Here is a 17,584-nt window from a genome sequence, read left to right as displayed (position 1 = left end):
TCGTCGTTTTTAACATTGAATGAAAGAAAACAAAAGGGATTTTCAACCTTAATGCCTGGACAATGGTGAAGAAGATATGATAAAAGGGATCAAGTGCAAAGGAAGCTCGAAGAAGATGAACCCAATAAAATTATATAGGCAAAAATCAAGATTGTTTTCGAGATCTCGTCGCATCGCGAAGCTATGCATGCTCCCTGTATAAAGCAAACAATGATGTCATCGCGTCGAAACTGTGCGCGTGGAATAGCGATTTTCATATGGATTTTTTCAAATATCTCGAACACAGTATGTGATAGCTAAAAATCGTAAATACAAAAATTGTAGCTCCAGATGCGGCTTATACTATTCGAAGAAATCATTTCCGAAGAGTTTTCGGGGTCTTTTAGATTTCTGTCCATAATTGAAAATCCCTGCATATAATCGAAAAAATAAAAGTTATAACACCGGACCTTCCGCGTTTCTTGGTTAAATAATTTTCCCGATTGGGTTAGTAGTTTTCTAGAAAATGTTTTTTTCTTCTGGAAGCCAAAATAATAAAATAAAAATCTTCTTCTTTGCTAAATTTTTTTCTTAAACCCTTGCGAAGGTGGTTTTTAATCTTTTAAAAATACTTCCCGACCCCCCAGCCCCTCCAGTTTCAACAGGGTTGGTAAGGGAACTAAACTTTATACGAGTGCCAAACTTAGAGTCAATAGCTTTAAAATTCTGATACTTATCGTATTTCATAACGATGTCCAAAAAACAGTTGAAAATTGAAAAAGAAAGATGGACGCCGGCTTCGGATCTGAATCCAAATCTGAAGGCCCTGTGTTAAACCGTTCGAAAGTTATTTCTGTTTAATACCTCATCACCGTAAATATGCAGGACCTAACAAAAATAATAAGAGAATTAAAAAAAGTGACTGGTGAAGAGTGTGGTATATTGATTGATGCCTGTGCAGTTGTTGGAAATCGATTGTTGGACATTGTGAACACCTCCCTTACGAGTGGAATTTTTCCGGGGGCATGGAATACATCAATGGTGATCCCTGTACAGAAGGTTCCCAACATCAATCTATGTCAAGAATTTAGGCTAATTACTACCGTTCCAGTTTATGAGAAGGTTCTTGAGATTGTGGTGAAACATCAGCTGCAAAGTTATTGTGACGTAATCAATATTTTAGTGCCTAACCAGTTGGGTTTTCGCTCCAATCATTCATGTGAATCTGTGATGATTTCTCGAGGACCTTGGAGGATGGTAAATTTGTGTTGGCTATATTTTTGGATTTTAAGCGGGCTTTCGAAACAATAAATAGACTGTTGGGAAAATAGGTATTAAGGAAACAGCGTATAAATGGCTTCGTTCGTATTTAACAGATAGGATAGAAAAAACGAAATATAAAAATTGCGTATCTGATTGCATAACTGTAGAACATGGTGTTCCTCAGGGTACAGTTTTGCGACCATTGTTCTTTCTTATGTATATAAACGATGTTGTAAATATTTTAGAAGGTAAATATTTTAGAAGGCTTCTGAATGGCTGTGTAATAATAACCTTTGTATAAACACGGACAAGTCAAAGTTTTGTATGTTTGGTAAACGACATAAATTGAGTAAATTAAATTTCGATGTGAACATTTATATTAACCACAAAAAATTAATTCATGAAAAACAAATTAAATACCTGGGTGTTATATTTGATTCAAATTTGACGTTTCATACACATGCCTATTACATAATGAATAAATTTTCGAAAAAGATTAATTTAATGTCTAGAATGGGGAAAAATTTGTCAATTGACACCAAAATCTTTATAGTATAACAGCCTAGCTGCTCCCCATTTAGAATCTTTTCCCACACTTTTGTTCAATTTGTCTAATTATGAATTAGAGCAATTGCAGATTGTTCAAAATAATGCTAAATAAAGATTATATTATCATTATTATATTCACAGAACGGAAATTGGAGAACGAAAATCAGAAAAAAGTTTTGGCTAGGCATTTTGTATCATTTTTTAAGTGAAAAGGAATTTTTTTAATTATATAAAATAAATAAGAGTTTTTTTTTGGTGATATGGACAGAAGGAGGCGTTAAAACTGAGAAAAAAAAACGTCCGAGAGAGGGCGCGCGGATCTGCCGAATCGAGCGTACGTCGATAGAAATATCGAAGCCACATCCGGCACGTTTGTTGCCGAGTTCTAATCAGTCGGTCGCAGTGGGCGCGAGGCGGCGACCTGTCACCGTGTCAGATAAGCGGACCGTCACTAATCGTCTCGACAACATTAATTCCCCAAATATCTCGTGATAGAGCGGTTTTACTTCGCGATTGCGGCCGTGGTTTCGAAATTAAATTATTTCGCAGCCCTCCGAGACGTTCTTAAGTAGTACGTGTTTCACGGTTCTGAGCCAACAGGTGATAGATTGATTTTGACTTATAAGTAGTATGTATACTCAAGTTCTGTGCCTACAAGCACTTTGTATTTTTTTTTAAATCAATAGACTTTGGGACCTAGTAAACCGTAGCGACGATGAACTTCATTTAAAACAAATAATTATTAACGAAAATAATTACAAAATCAAAAATTAATTAAAAACAAGATAGTTGTATTTGTTAGTTGATGTACCGCGAAATTTGGTAAATAGAAAGATTCTTTATTTGACTGGTTTACATTATTGCAGCAAGTCAAAATAGAAAAAAAAAATATACACGAATAGATGAAATCTTCAATAAATAGGTATAAAAACAAAAAAATTCAATGATATAAAATACATTCAAATGGTGACCATCAAGAATCAGATAATATCTTTTTCTATTTTTGCTATAAAATATCTAATTATGCACTGGTCTAGCTTGCAGAAAGTGTCACTTTATGACGTTAGTTTCACGACTACGGCTGCTTCCAAAACCAAAACCCACGGTTTTGGGAGCAATAGAATGTTTTCGGAGATATAACCTCCTCCGCTGCGCTTATTATCTTTAATGTGAGTTTAGGTCTGATTGGGGTGATAACAGATTTGTTGAGGCAATTTTCTACTATTAAATCTTTAAGTCGTTGTAAAACATTGACTTTACTAAAAAAACAATATGCTCCTTGTAAGAAATCCTATTATTCTTCAGAGTCCCACCCAATAACTTTGCAGACTTCATATAATTTTAGGCTATTGGCATGTTCTTTGGCGAACCGTGTTTACTCTTTAGGAGTTTTAATATTCGGGTTTCTTGTGTTAAATGTAGAGCCGTATGCAAAATTATCCACGGCCACAGAGAAAATACGGTTGATATAAAGTAAAATGGGAACCCTGTGGAACTTCGTACATTACAGTCTGTAAACTAGACATGAGATTATTGGAAAAGACTTTCGTTTGCTTTCTGTCAAGAAGAAAAGATGATATTGCATCTAGTTCAAACCATAAAAATCTAATTTCGCTAAAATGCTACATGCGGTAGGGAAAATGACTTGCTGGAGCAAAACAAACTGCCTCACTTAAGTGGAAAACTGTCATTGATGGAAAATCAGCCAAGTACAGTATTTAATACTGAGTCTTAAGAGTAACAAGAAACGGTATTTACTATCTCATTCTGAACCTGCAGGAACCTTGCATAACATAACGCCATCAGTAAATTGTAGCAAAGCAGTTGAGATAGAAACAAAAACGAGGATAGAAAGTGTTTCAATATAAAATTTACAATGCAATGTCAAGAAAAAGATTTAGAAATGCGTTAGGTTTGATAATGGATAGTGGAAGATATGAAAAACAAACAAGTCCTATTGATTATTATGTTTTTGACATTTTAGGAAATAATATAACTGCAACAGCGGTTTTCATAACGAAAATGTTGGTTGTTGGATCCCTTTTAGGTATTGATAAAGAAAACGGAGCATATTATTATTAGTATTTAGGATCGTTTTATCATAATATGTATTTTGAAAAACAGAACGGCGAAACAAAAATAAACCTTGTCAGAGGTCACGGTTACAACGAAATTAAAGGCGGAATACGAATCACAACGCAACACATTTGAAAAACCTGAAATACCTGCACCCACAACGATGAAATGACGAATGTCACTCAATTATAATTAATCAAAAAAAATGGCGGATGTGCCGATTCGGATACACCTGTTAGTTAATTAAGTAATCAATTATCGGGAGATAATCAGGTAGTTTGTTCTGTAAAACCACACCACCTCCCCCGCAACAACGTTATAATTGCGCGCCAATGCATTATCTGTTGTTTTGCAATTGGGTTTACAAAGCGCTATCGCGTTACCTTTCTCTTCGATCGAATGGAATTTATCTGCCTCTGCGTCCTTTCGCCGATGGACTTCGAGCCCCACAGGACTTTGCCCATAATCGTATAGCACAGTGACATTAGAGTCATCGGCACCAAGTAGGTTACGATCAAGAAGAACATCTGATACCTGAAAAAAGTTACCTTCTTAAGTAATAAGTTTTGACTATATACGAAAGTCGCTTTCCTCCTTTACTCAATTGCCAACAAAGAAAAGTTTAAAAAGAAAGTGTCTGTAGTGTAGGGCAGGGAATGCAAGAAAAAAGTTCTAACTACGTGCAAGAGTCTTGATGAAATGTATTCAAATAACTTTTTAGCATTCAATCTCGATTTAAGTCGAACTATAGCACGACAGTTTTAAAAGCCATTGACGACATTTTTAAAGTATAAAATGATAAAAATTTAACCTTCTTAGTTTGCTATGGGGGTTCCCACATGTTGAATCATCAACTTTTCTTTAAGGCTTATTTTGGATTTACGAAGTGACTGTCCGCTTAACTCAAGATTATTTGAATTGTCGAAAACAACAAAACATATTTAACAGCTCAACATCTAGTTTATTACTAGGGGAGTGCCCCAAGGAAGCATATTAGGACCTGTGTTTCTATTTATGTAACTAATATTTATAAAATTGAACTGAGATGGCTTTTACATGATGAAAATCATTTTGTTACTCTAAATGGCTTCCAATACATTTAATTTTCTACTTTTTGCGACTGTATGTAAAATATCAAAATTGTCGTCAAAAATGTGTTTTTCTGTGTTTAGGTGTGTAGCATAATTAGATACAATTAAGCAACATTAAAAACAATAGTCTAGATTATAACTATGCTACACACTCAAACACAGAAAAACACATTTTTGACGACAATTTTGATATTTTACATACAGCCACAAAAAGTATAAAATTAAATTTATTGGAAGCCATGGAGATTAACAAAATGAGACATTCAAATGTATTGCTTAACGATCAATTAGATTTAAATACCTCTACTTTATTGAATTTAAATTCTCGTAACAACATTAACTAAGGTTTTATGGTCATTTTCGGTGTATATATTAGCAGGTAGTTTGTAAATATTACATTTGATAAAGACAGGGTGTTGTCGGTTTAGTTCTTATTTATTTTAGTATTTATAAGGCATTAAAAGAACTTATTTGATTTGATAAGTCCGCAAACTGCTTGGTTTTGAATGAATATCAGATCAATGTTATTGTCTTGGGAGCAACCTCAACTCCCTTTAACTTAAATAACCAACAGTGTAGAAAAATTAGAACTTTTCATGGATATGAGGATTCGATCGCACAAACTCCAATCCAAATGAGACATTATGACACTTGTATCGAAACAAATATTTTTTTCTTTATCGATATAACGACTCTTGAACTATTGAAGTTCGGTTAATTGATCTACCTGTACAGGGTTATTCATTATATTTTGACGCCCACCTACGGGGTTAATTTTTGAAAGATATATAAAAAAGTAAATACAAAAGTTTCAATATTTTTGCTGTATTATCTTATGAAAATGTCAGAAAGAACAAACGCCGAATGCTCTATATATTATTTGCATAAATCGTAGATCTTTTTTTGCATGATTTCAAAAACATATAATTTATTGACATTTTATTTAATCGTTTTTGAGATATTTCAGTTTAAAAATAATTATAATTGGATTTTTCGACAATAGCCATATTGTATAAAAATGGTCAAGTCTGCATTAATACCAACCATATTATCTATGTTTGCAATTGCAGAACTCCTGCATTCGATTTAGTTTTAACGCAAAATAGTTCGATCATATATCTACAACCGTCACTCGTAGCAACTGGCTCACGATACTAATCTTCATTTCTTACACAGTTCAATATTTAAAAAAAAGGATAGACCCTATTATCTTCCATCGCAATCGAAGGCATGCAGTCGAACCACGTCATACCTTCTTTCTCTATACTGTGGTAAAATGGTTTAACCAATCAGCAGTCCAAAACCAAAATGTCTACTATACGTAAGCCTCATTTAAACTAAATTTAATGAAGTGTCCTTACCATAAATCATACTGGGAGCCGACCAGCTTTTGGTCAGGCCAGATCATAATGCAGCCAGTTCTGTTCTCGCCTTTGTATCTGCAACATAAACGATTCGAGTTTAAGCGAGGCATATTTTTCACTCGATTGGAAAATTACGTGTCTGTTGACAAACGATAAAACTTGGAAGGGCAATTTTTAATCACTCCCAAGGCCGTGCAGAAAATCAGAAACAACGTTTCCTTCCTCGCTCTCGGTCTATCGCGAAACGCATCGAGGTTAAGCGACGGAAAATGAAAATTGCCAAGCGCAAGACTTTAAGTTAATTCTACCGGTTCAATCGGTTAAGCTAAACTTTCAAGTAGGTATGGTCTGTTCATAGATATAAGAAAGAGACCAATTGCTTTCGAATGGGATTATCCAAGGGTGGTCATTAACATACAATGCAACAAGATTATTACCTAAAGTTTCGGAATTTAAAATCAGGTAAAATTGTGGTCCGTAATAGAAAATAATTTTATACCTACCTGTGTTTAATATTCTTTAGTTTGGTATACTACTTAGTTTAGGTTTATTATTAATCATTCCTATTTCGTGTGTAATACAGCGTGTGTTGAATAGTGTGCGAATTATGCAAAATATGTATCAGGTATCAGGAGATGGTCCTGCCCAAATGTAGAAAACACTATACTATTGGGACTAAGGAAGTTATAAACAATGTTTATTTGACTCTCATTGAAGTAATTTAAGTAGGTAATAAAGATAATTTGTAATTTTATTTTAGATTCAAATACAAATACATACATAAATAAATAAATGTTGTTTAGTTCGGTCATATTTCATTCTTACAGCTTGCCCGGGTCTTTCCTTCATTCGTATGAGTTAGTCACTTTCTTATATCTATGAACAGACTTTAATCCGAAGATTGCACCGTCACGAATAAACTAATTTTAGCGACTGCAATTGTTTGTAGTTTCATGAAAGCTTTAGCTCTTACCCGTTCGTTATGATGGTAGAGTACAGCAGACACGGAAGGGCAAACACCATGCTCGTAGCCCAGATAAAAGTGATCGCCACGAGCGATGACACCTTCGACATCCGGGGATGCAGCGGGTAAACTATAGCGAGGTATCTGAAATAAAGGAGTGCGAAACGTCGAAATTTGTCTCTTATGAAGGCGAACGCACTCTTACCTGTCGCAGGAAATCGCGGTGAGGGTGAACACACTAGCAGCGACTGTCACGTTGGCAATGAAGTTGCTGACGGTGCAATACCACGATCCGAACGGCCAATGCCTATAAAAGGAAACTTATGTCGTTGCAGTCACTACAATATTATTCACATTTCAGTAGTAATCACTGGAAGTTTACTCCTACTGTCTAATTCTGAACCTGTTGAAGCCTTACCCTTCGACTTATCCAGATTATTGTAGTATGGCAGTCGAAAAACCGTGTTTGTGCTGTAGTGAACTGTTATCTAGTCTAAATTTTCACATACGGAACCCTGGAACTTGGTGGTTTCGCAAGCAAAAATTTGGAACGAGTTCTCATATATCGCTAGTGCCGTTTTCTGATTGAACGACTGATAGACTACGAATTTGTACCAGTTGTACCAAGCTATTGGTTGTTCCTAGAAATTCTTTATCCCTGTTCATTCTTCTTGACACCATCCATAGAATACAATTGATCGTAAAAAAGCCTTTACGTTTAATCTTAGTGTTCAGTTTGTTTGTTTATTCAATATCGAATCTTGCAACTTGTTTTATTCTTTTGTTATTGATATCCATATTGAAATTCATAAAAATGGTCATAATCTTCGTTATATATTGTAGTATCAATAACACGGTATTGCCTAGATATCTTACATTTTTACAAATCTTCCGTTTACTTTTATGATTTTCGTTCAAAAGCTTTTATAGTACATAGTGAATAACGTTGAAGATCGTATGAGGCTGTTTGTTTTTAGTACAACTTTCCGATCAGTTTGATATCCTTTTCGTTTAGTCCTTGCTTGTGCATCTCTATCGAGTGGAATCGGAAAGCCAAATACTTATAACACATTAGCTCACATATGATTCTAAGAGGTATCTTCAGTATATAGCCCATCAAACTAATCAATACGTGGTGTGAGAATTTATTGACTCCATTTTCCTTTGGTATAGCAATAAAAGTAGACTGTAACCAGTCGTATGGTAAGGTTCGTGAGTAGTATATCTTATTTAAGAACGTTGTTATTCGTTTCCGGGTTTTTATCAACAAATAACTTAATTATCTCCGTACAGGTTGAGTTTTTATGACGTATTGAGACAAACGGCTAGGCTAGGCTAATTAAAGGTGCTGGATCATACGAATATACGAATGAGGGTGACCTGTGGGATGAATGTGTCCTAATATATCGTTCCCATTGACGATACTTTGTGCAACGGCAATCTTTTGATGATTCCTGGAAATTATTTATTCCTCTTCATTCTACCTGGTTCCATCTCGTTTTCATATACGTATAATACGATTGATTTTATATATTACGTTTCATGATAGTGTTGGGTTTGTTGGAAGTCTTTTCATTCGAGAAAATGTACTTCGGGCATTTTCTGTATTGCAGCGTAGTTCCGTTTTTGGGTTAACATCGCTTGGTATCGAGCATCTCAAATACCAGATGCCAAATGTCAGTTTATTTAATTCAGTTAAGTTCTTAGAAATAAGTATTTTTTTTTTTTTAGGTGTTTATCTTGTGAATAACGTATCTGTCTCTCTTAATATGGCATTAGTCATGTTTTGCAATACTTGATGGTTATTAACATACCTTAAATTGTTGCAGTATTTTTTCATAGTACATATTGAGTAAAGTAGGAGTCAATGCCTCACACCCCTTATAATTGTAACACTGAGGCTGTTTGTAATTAATAAAATTTTCCGATGGGGTTTCGATTACCAATCGGAATCGAAAACAGTGAAAATATATTGGCCCCATATTCCTTTGGTCCAAGAATAAAAGTAGACTGTACCCGGTCGTGTGATGAGGTTCTTGAACAGTATGTCTTATGTATAGGGTTTTCATCAACCAAAAACTTAATCATCTCCGTATAGGGGTCGACGGGGTTGGTTGTGGTAGAGGTTAGTTGTGGCAGCGGCCATTACTGCTAAAGGCGACTTGGCAACGTGGAATAAATACTCTAAAATATCCTAGTCTGCGCCTCATGTTCCTTCACTATAATTTTAGTGTCCGTATGAGTTGCTATGCGGAAAATATTTATAGTATTGTGATTTTTAATGTAAAAAGCGACTATTAGCGTCTGTATAAAATCATTAATAACATTGGATACAAAGGTCCTTTTGAAAAAGTGTATGTATTGAAATAAACCTTAAGGCATGTATAGCCGGTAGCCGAAAATTTCCAATTCAACCGTATGACCTTATAGCGGTTTTGTAAGCGAAAGGCAGAGGGTAATCTTTTGAAATATTTGTTTCTTCTGATGATTATTTAGCTTAACTTGTTAAAATATTTTAGGCAACCCAGTAGAAGTAGGCTACAAAAGAAATCGTCAGGTTCTCTCTAATTCAACAACCAAAATTATATTTTAAGTTGACTACCAAAGAAGTTTGCCATGTGCTTTTACCGTTAGCAACCATGTAGAAGTTCTTCCAAACTGAGTTAAAAAGAAAATTGCTTCTGCTGATTGGTTCACTGGATTGCCTAAAGGCCATACCGCTCTGTCTCTGACAACTTCTGAGGCAACAAGCCTTAGCCAGGCAACTAGTTTCAATACAACTAACGTCGAAGCGTTTTTTCAATATTAGAGGCAGAATCAGACCGTTACAAGTTTTAATCTCAAGATATCTACAATGTTGATGAAATGGTCCAAAAGCCCGATCGGATAGTTGCTAGGAAGGGGGTTAAGCAACTTGGATATTAGCAATATTACTTATCTTGGATAGTCAGGAATCTCACTTATCAATAAGAGGCGTCAATTTCTGTCCCTCTATATTGTTCCCACAACTTACAGCCATTAGGGAGATCAGTATATAGTTCGCCAAAAAAAAAATATCAACAGTGCGATTGACTCCTGGATGAGAAACCATCCAGGGAGGACAATGACAATATATGATATTCTGTGCAATGCTAAAGAGCTTTACCATGGGCCGCCACACCAAATAATATTCACGCTGGGACACGTATTTGGTGACGATGAGTTTCCGTCTGCCGCTGTTAATAGAACAAATCCCGAAACTGTGGGAACAGGTGCGTCCCCAAAATTATTTTGAATTTAATGGACAGATTTACATCTCTAAAAAAGGTTTGATTATGGGAAACCAACTTAGTCCTTTGTTAGCAGAGATTTTTATGGATAATTTGGAAAATATCATACTAGAACATCCTTTAAGTAAAAGTTTTCCATGGTGGTATATGTATGATGTTATTTTATTTTATCAAATCATATTTCTTTCACTTATACAGGAAGGACATAATACGAGTGTTTTGACGGGAAAACCATTTTTCTAAACTAGATAGGACATCTTTGCTCAATTTCAGGTAAAATTTTATTTTATGCTCTTCTATTGTCTATTTTTTCCTCTACACTCAGTTTGAACTAGACCGACTTTATTTTGGGAACCCATGAAAATCTTCGGTTATCGACCTTTCCTTAAGTTACATCCTTAACCATATCAATTCATTTCTATTTCGGATTTTTGAAAAACAATTAATGTTTAAAACGACATGGCGATATCTTCAGTACCGAGGTTGTTATTTAGTTTTCGGACTTTTCGAATATAGCCCTCAAATTTGGCATACAGTTTTATTGGTATCTGAGGAAATATAGTTGTTTATGTATTAGTAAGCCGTCCATATAGCTGTCAATGTCAATTAAGGACTTTTTTTCCTTGTCATACATAATTTTAGTGGGTAAATTAACATGAATTCAAGCCATATCGTACTAGAATTCAACCATTTTCATGAAAGGGATGCCTGTAATGTAATGAAAACATTAATTTGTCATTGTCTATTGTCTGGAGTGATGGAGAGGAATATTTAACAGATACAATTATTATGACTGGAGCACAGAAAATCCTCTAGCTGTAGCGTAAAATCTGCAAGATCGCTTCCGACTAGGAATTGTCCCAGGAAGATGTGTTAGACCTTATTTATTTAACGTCAAGCCTTGACATTAATTCTTGCAAGAAGTATTTATTATCGGCATCAGTATAATCAAACTCCTCTAGATTTTTTTTATGGGGGAAATTAAAATATCTTATATTTAAAGATAAAATTTTCAAAACCAAAGCAGAATTAGAGGAAGCAACTCGAGAAGCGTTTGCTTAGATCACTCCTATTGAGTTAGTGAGTAGTCGGCATTTAGTTAGAAAATGGTGCTTTAAGTATATTGAAGAGGGCGGCACCCAATTTGAACATTGACTTTAAAGTATTTTAATGTAATTAATCCTCCCATTTAAGATTGTTGATAGAAGAATTGATTACATCTGCTCTTCTCTTTAATAATTTCCACATTCCGCATTAGAGATATTAAGCGCTCCATTACACTTCACCACAATCTTCTAAAGAAAATAAGTCCGAAAACAACCCCAAGGAACAAAACGTCAAAATCAGATTTATTACTTGTCCAAAAAAAGGATCTTCTTAAATGGCAGCGTCCTGGATTCCTATAATAAGGGTCCACTTTTAGTCGTAGGGGGCTCGCAATTAAAGAGGCACAACACTTTTTTCTAATTCAAAAACATCTAAAGGCAAGCCAATTATTACAAAATATACCGACCGCCAATTTTACAACAGGTTCATAAACTTAACAGACACAACATTTTCTAAAAATGAAGATGAATTCCTGGAAAAAAAGGTTTCAACTTTAGCTTGCAACACTCTTACATTAATAGAGAATTAGACTGTTTAGGGATCGATTGTGAATTAGCAATTAAGGACATTAACGATTCTAATTTAAACGAAGATGTATTAGCAAATATAATAAACTCTCACTTAATAGATAACAAAAAACACAAAGAAATTTCTCAAATGTCACTAGTAAAAACTATCAAAAACAAAGCTTCTGAAAATAACATAATATTTACACGTGCAGATAAAGGGAAGACAGTGATAGCTATCGATCTCCCAGAATATATTTCAAAAACCAACAATTTTCTTAAACCAGAAATTTTCCAATGTATCAAACACGATCCTACCGAGTTATATCAAAGACAAGCCAAGGAAGTAATTACTAACTCCACACTATTTAGTGACAAAGACAAATATTTTTTAACAATGATGATTCCACAACCGCCGAAATTATATTCTTTAGCTAAATTACATAAACATACATTACACATTACATACCAGTCATGTCTTACGTACGAGCTCCAGCAGTTAAACTCTCAACAAAATTAGTAAATATTTTAAAGTTCCACACAGATTTTAAACCATAATTTTCAATAAGAAATTCTTTTGAATTAATCAACAAAATTAAAGATATCAAAATCCACTATTGACTTTTGATGTACAAAACTTATTTCTCAGTATTCCACCTATGGATGTGACGGATTTAGTAGATTTCACCGTAACTCGGAAACAGGTTAACCCATTGCTGAAACAGGATTTATTAGATTGCTTAATAGTATTTTTAGACCAAAATTATTTTGAATTTAATGGGCAGATTTACATCTTTAAAAAAGGTTTGATTATGGGAAACCCACTTAGTCCTTTGTTAGCAGAGATTTTTATGGATAATTTGGAAAATATCGTACTAGAACATCCTTTAAGTAATAGTTTTCCATAGTGGTATATGTATGATGTCTTTACTTGCTTTGTTGGAACGGACAGACAATTGAATTCTTTTTTAAATTACATTAACTCATTACATAATCGTATAAAATTCACTATCGAGATTGAACAGGATAAGTCTATTAATTTTTTAGACATAACTATTACCAAAACGCAAAGCAAATTAGATTTGTCCATTTACCATAAACCTTCACACACGGACACAGTCATACATAACAGCTCAAATCACCCTTATACACACAAAATGCCTGCACTTCACCCTTTTATACACAGACTTCTTAATACGCCACTCTCAACAGAAAACTACAACAAAGAACTTAACATCGTTAAATAAATTACACTGAACAACGGCTACAATCCGTCCATTATAGATAAAATTATAAATAAAAAACAAATCCATACAACAGTAAACTCCCTTCATTCGAAACCTAATACAGAACACGAACAATTTAAAACAATTACATACATAGGAGAACCTAGTGAAAAAGTTTCAAAACATTTGTGAAAATGTGCTTTAAAAATAGCTTTCAGAACTTACAACACAATAGGAAAATTTTTAAAAAACAATAAAACAAAATGTCCAAAATCTCAAAAATCCTAATAGATCCTTCAAGAGACGCATTAACGAACATAAAAGAGCGTTTAAAAACAATAGTCTAGATTCTAATTATGCTACACACTTGAACACAGGAAAACACATTTTTGACCACAAGCCACAAAAAGTAGAGGTGATTTTTTCACTCCCTTGAAATACGAGCGATGAATATGTCGTAATATATCGTTTCCGTGGACCGTACTTTGTCAAAATTCGTTGAAAGATAACAGTCCGATTGGTCCATAACAAATGGATGCACTCAGTGCAAACGTATCGATGATGCATGACCGAACACCGAAGACTTACGATCGTCGCTTTGCCGTTTGACGAATACGATTCCTTAAAAACGTTCCATTATTATTTTTTAAGCGAGCAAATTTAGAAAATGACTCGCCTCACAAAAAAGCAATTCAGCAAATGGCGTGAGGTTTATTTGATTCGAAACCATTCGGGACGGCTAATGGTTGTTTACGTTATAAAAAAAAATCCAAATAATAACCTGACGGGGCGGATTACAGATGGCCCTGGAAAAGTCAAGGACTCGTGCGTTAGAGTCGACGCGATTAAAGCGATTCGGAGGGGACGCCCCCGTAGGTTCCATTACGATTTGTAGTTATGGTGTCGTTAATTTGTAATGTTCAGGTTTTCGAAAAGGTTCGTACAGTACACTTAAGAAATGTACACCCTTGTATAATCTTTATTTCTGGTTCGATTTTGATTTTTTTTTTGTTAGATATGTCTCTGAAAAATGCACTAAAAGGCTATTTAACAAAAGAGGAGTACTTAGAACCCAACTATACCAATTTTTATTATGTTTCAATTATAAAATCTTTGATTACGGTTTGAGTTTGATTTTTTTTGTCTGATAGAACTCTCAAAAACGCATGTCATGGCGAACTGGAACCAATTTTTAATGTCAAATATTGAGGATAAGGATAAGGTGTCAACGAATTCATATTCAGGACTGCATAAAACCTCACTATACTAATTCCTATGAAATTTGAATATTTTGATAATTCTTTTTTTGTTGGATAAGTTACGCTGAAAGACACTAACGATCTTAGGAGGATTAGATATGAAGTAAACAGAGTTCACATCGCTGTATTTTTTTAATTAAAAATGATTTATAATTCTCATCCAATAAAGAAAATAATATAAATATCAAAATAAAAATCTCGCCTAACGGAGGACTAAGTGGGTTTCCCATAATCAAACCTTCCTTAGAGATATAAATCTGTTCAATTAATTCAAAATAATTTGGTATAAAGCAATCTAATAAATGGGTTTACTGTTTTCGAGTGAGGGTGACATATACTAAATTTATCACATCCATAGGTGGAATACTGGGAAACCCACTTAGTCCTTTGTTAGACGAGATTTTTATGGATAATTTGGAAAATATCATACAAGAACATCTTTTAAGTAAAAGTTTTCTATGACGGTATAGATACGTGGATGATGTTTTTGCTTGCTTTGTTGGAACGGACGTATAAAATTCACTGTCGAGATTGAACAGGATAACTGTATTAATTTCTTACACTTAACTATTACGAAAACGCAAAACAAATTAGATTTTTCTATTTACCATAGAGCTTCATACAAGGACAGAATCATACATAACAGCTCAAATCACCCTTATACACACAAAATGGCTGCATTTCACTGTTTTATACACTGTTCATATGTCCAAAATCTCAAAAATCAGGTGTCTACAGGTTGAAATGCGGATCTTGTCCTAAAATTTACATCGGACAAGCAGATAGATCCTTCAAGAAACGCATTGACGAACATAAAAGGGCGTTTAAAAACAATAGTCTATATTTTAATTATGCTACACACTTAAACACAGAAAAATACATTTTTGACGACAATTTTGATATTTTGCGTACAGCTACAAAAAGTAGAAAATTAATTTTATCGGAAGCCATGGAGATTAACAAAATGAGACATTCAAATGTATTGCTTAACGATCAATTAGATTTAAATACCTCTCCTTTATTCAACTTAAAATCTCACAACAACATTAATTAAGGTTTTATGGTCATTTTTCGGTATATATAGTAGCAGACACGGTAATGTCGAAACAATTATCATGTAAAAATATATAATTTCGTGAAAATCTCCATTATTAGACTTAAATTCACATAACAACGTTATTTAAGGTTTTATCGTCATTTTTCGGTATATATAGTAGCAGGTAGTTTGTAAATATTTGCTAAAGACACGGTGTTGTCTTAACAATTGTCATGTCAAAATATATGATTTCGTGAAAATCTGAACTTTTAGTTCTTATTTATTTTGTTAAATGGATTTTCATCAAGTAAAAGCCACCTCTGCCAGTTAGCCATGAAAAAACTTTGAAATTTCCCTTTGAGATCTATCCAGCAAAAAAGAATTGTCAAAATTAAGTCAAGGTTCGCTTTTTAAAAACTTGCAATTTCATATGGGCTTTGAAATGCTTAGTTCCTTCGAATTACGAATACCAAGCGTACCTTTCCAACTCAATCTTTGACTTTACTAAAGTTCTAAAAAGAAAGACCACTAACGGTTATTTGCGGTTTGAAAAGGCGGGATTAAGTTGTCGAATCGCAACTTTTGTGCAGCCGAGCGTACCACAGGCAGATGTTTCCTCACTCATCGAGGTATAAATACTCATAAAAGAACCGCCGCTAACTTTCGAGATTGAAGTCGCTTTGGGCCAAAGTTTTTCGACTACATTACAAACTTATCCGGATATATTATTCGACGAAACTTTGGCATGTCAAATGTTCGACGGCAGTCGTGCTTCGCATCGGAGAGAGTGTAAAATGCAAGTCAGTTTCAGTCAAGCTCTGAAGAAGTCAACCGTATGATTGGCGAAACGTTAGCAAGTCGGTTGCAGGAGGAATAAATAATTTTTATAAAAAATACTATCCTGCACACTTACACCGAGAATATGATCGATCAAACTGCGATTTTTTTGTGATCCTACAGTTTGGACCAATCATATCGGCAACTTCAATTATTCATGCCCCTGTCGGCGTATTTTTTTTTTATTCAAACGGGTATCGACTATCGGAGTTTGGTTTCGACGCGTTTTGAGCGATTCTGGCTTATCTCTCTTAATTAATCAGTTCCATAGCAGAAACAATACCCACGTGGCAGTGCGACGGACGAATGACGCTGATCGATGGATGGATCGTGACTTTCCCGCATCACAATAAAATACTGTGCTTTAAATTGTTAGGTAGAATTAGTTGTTATGGAAAACTGAAACTGGAAACAACGAAAGTGGAATCGGAACAAAAGTCCTTCAAGGGAAATAGCCAATTTGGACCGAATTTTTACGTACTTCTGACGAGCCGGCCTTAATCAGCCAAGGAAACCCTTACGGTGAACTTTGTTTTGCCCGAGAAAAGCTTAAGTATAAACCGCTTTTATATTTGGAACGCTTGAAATGTATAAATCTATACCGTCCCGTTGCATTTCCTTTTTTTCCTAGCTGAGATAAAGTTATGTTAAATTTTGTTTGCTGAAAAAGTTGAGTTTAAAGTATAAGGCGAACTATAGAAACTTTCGTAAATGATAAATAAAGAACAAAATTAAGGCTTCCTTGTGCCTCGATATACAATAATGAAGTTTCCTACAAAGGCTCTGTAGGGGAGAAAAAATTCAAAATAAATAAGAACTAAAAGTTCAGATTTTCACGAAATTATATATTTTTACATGACAATTGTTTCGACATTACCGTGTCTTTATCAAATGTTATATTTACAAACTATTTGCTGCCATATATACCGAAAAATGACAATAAAACCTTAAATAACGTTGTTATGTGAATTTAAGTCTAATAATGGAGAGGTATTTAAATCTAATTGATCGTTAAGCAATACATTTCAATGTCTCATATTGTTAATCTCCATGGCTTC

General features: G+C 34.3%; 1 protein-coding gene across 1 annotated transcript in view; it reads right to left on the bottom strand.

Annotated features, from left to right (window-relative positions):
- The window catches only part of LOC132700510 (tachykinin-like peptides receptor 86C), a 68,174-nt gene that overhangs the window by 7,231 nt on the left and 43,359 nt on the right, over positions 1-17,584 (bottom strand). Inside the window, exons 5-8 of the mRNA XM_060667875.1 lie at positions 7,492-7,593; positions 7,296-7,430; positions 6,320-6,397; positions 4,251-4,401 (exon numbers count right to left, since the gene is read on the bottom strand). Coding sequence (XP_060523858.1) covers positions 4,251-4,401; positions 6,320-6,397; positions 7,296-7,430; positions 7,492-7,593 — 466 coding nt within the window. The remainder of the gene's footprint in view (positions 1-4,250; positions 4,402-6,319; positions 6,398-7,295; positions 7,431-7,491; positions 7,594-17,584) is intronic.

The sequence above is a fragment of the Cylas formicarius genome, unplaced genomic scaffold, assembly GCF_029955315.1.
Source record: "Cylas formicarius isolate icCylForm1 unplaced genomic scaffold, icCylForm1.1 PGA_scaffold_4__25_contigs__length_36172078, whole genome shotgun sequence".
NCBI classification, from domain to species: domain Eukaryota; kingdom Metazoa; phylum Arthropoda; class Insecta; order Coleoptera; family Brentidae; genus Cylas; species Cylas formicarius.
This window is presented reverse-complemented; position numbering and strand designations above follow the sequence as displayed.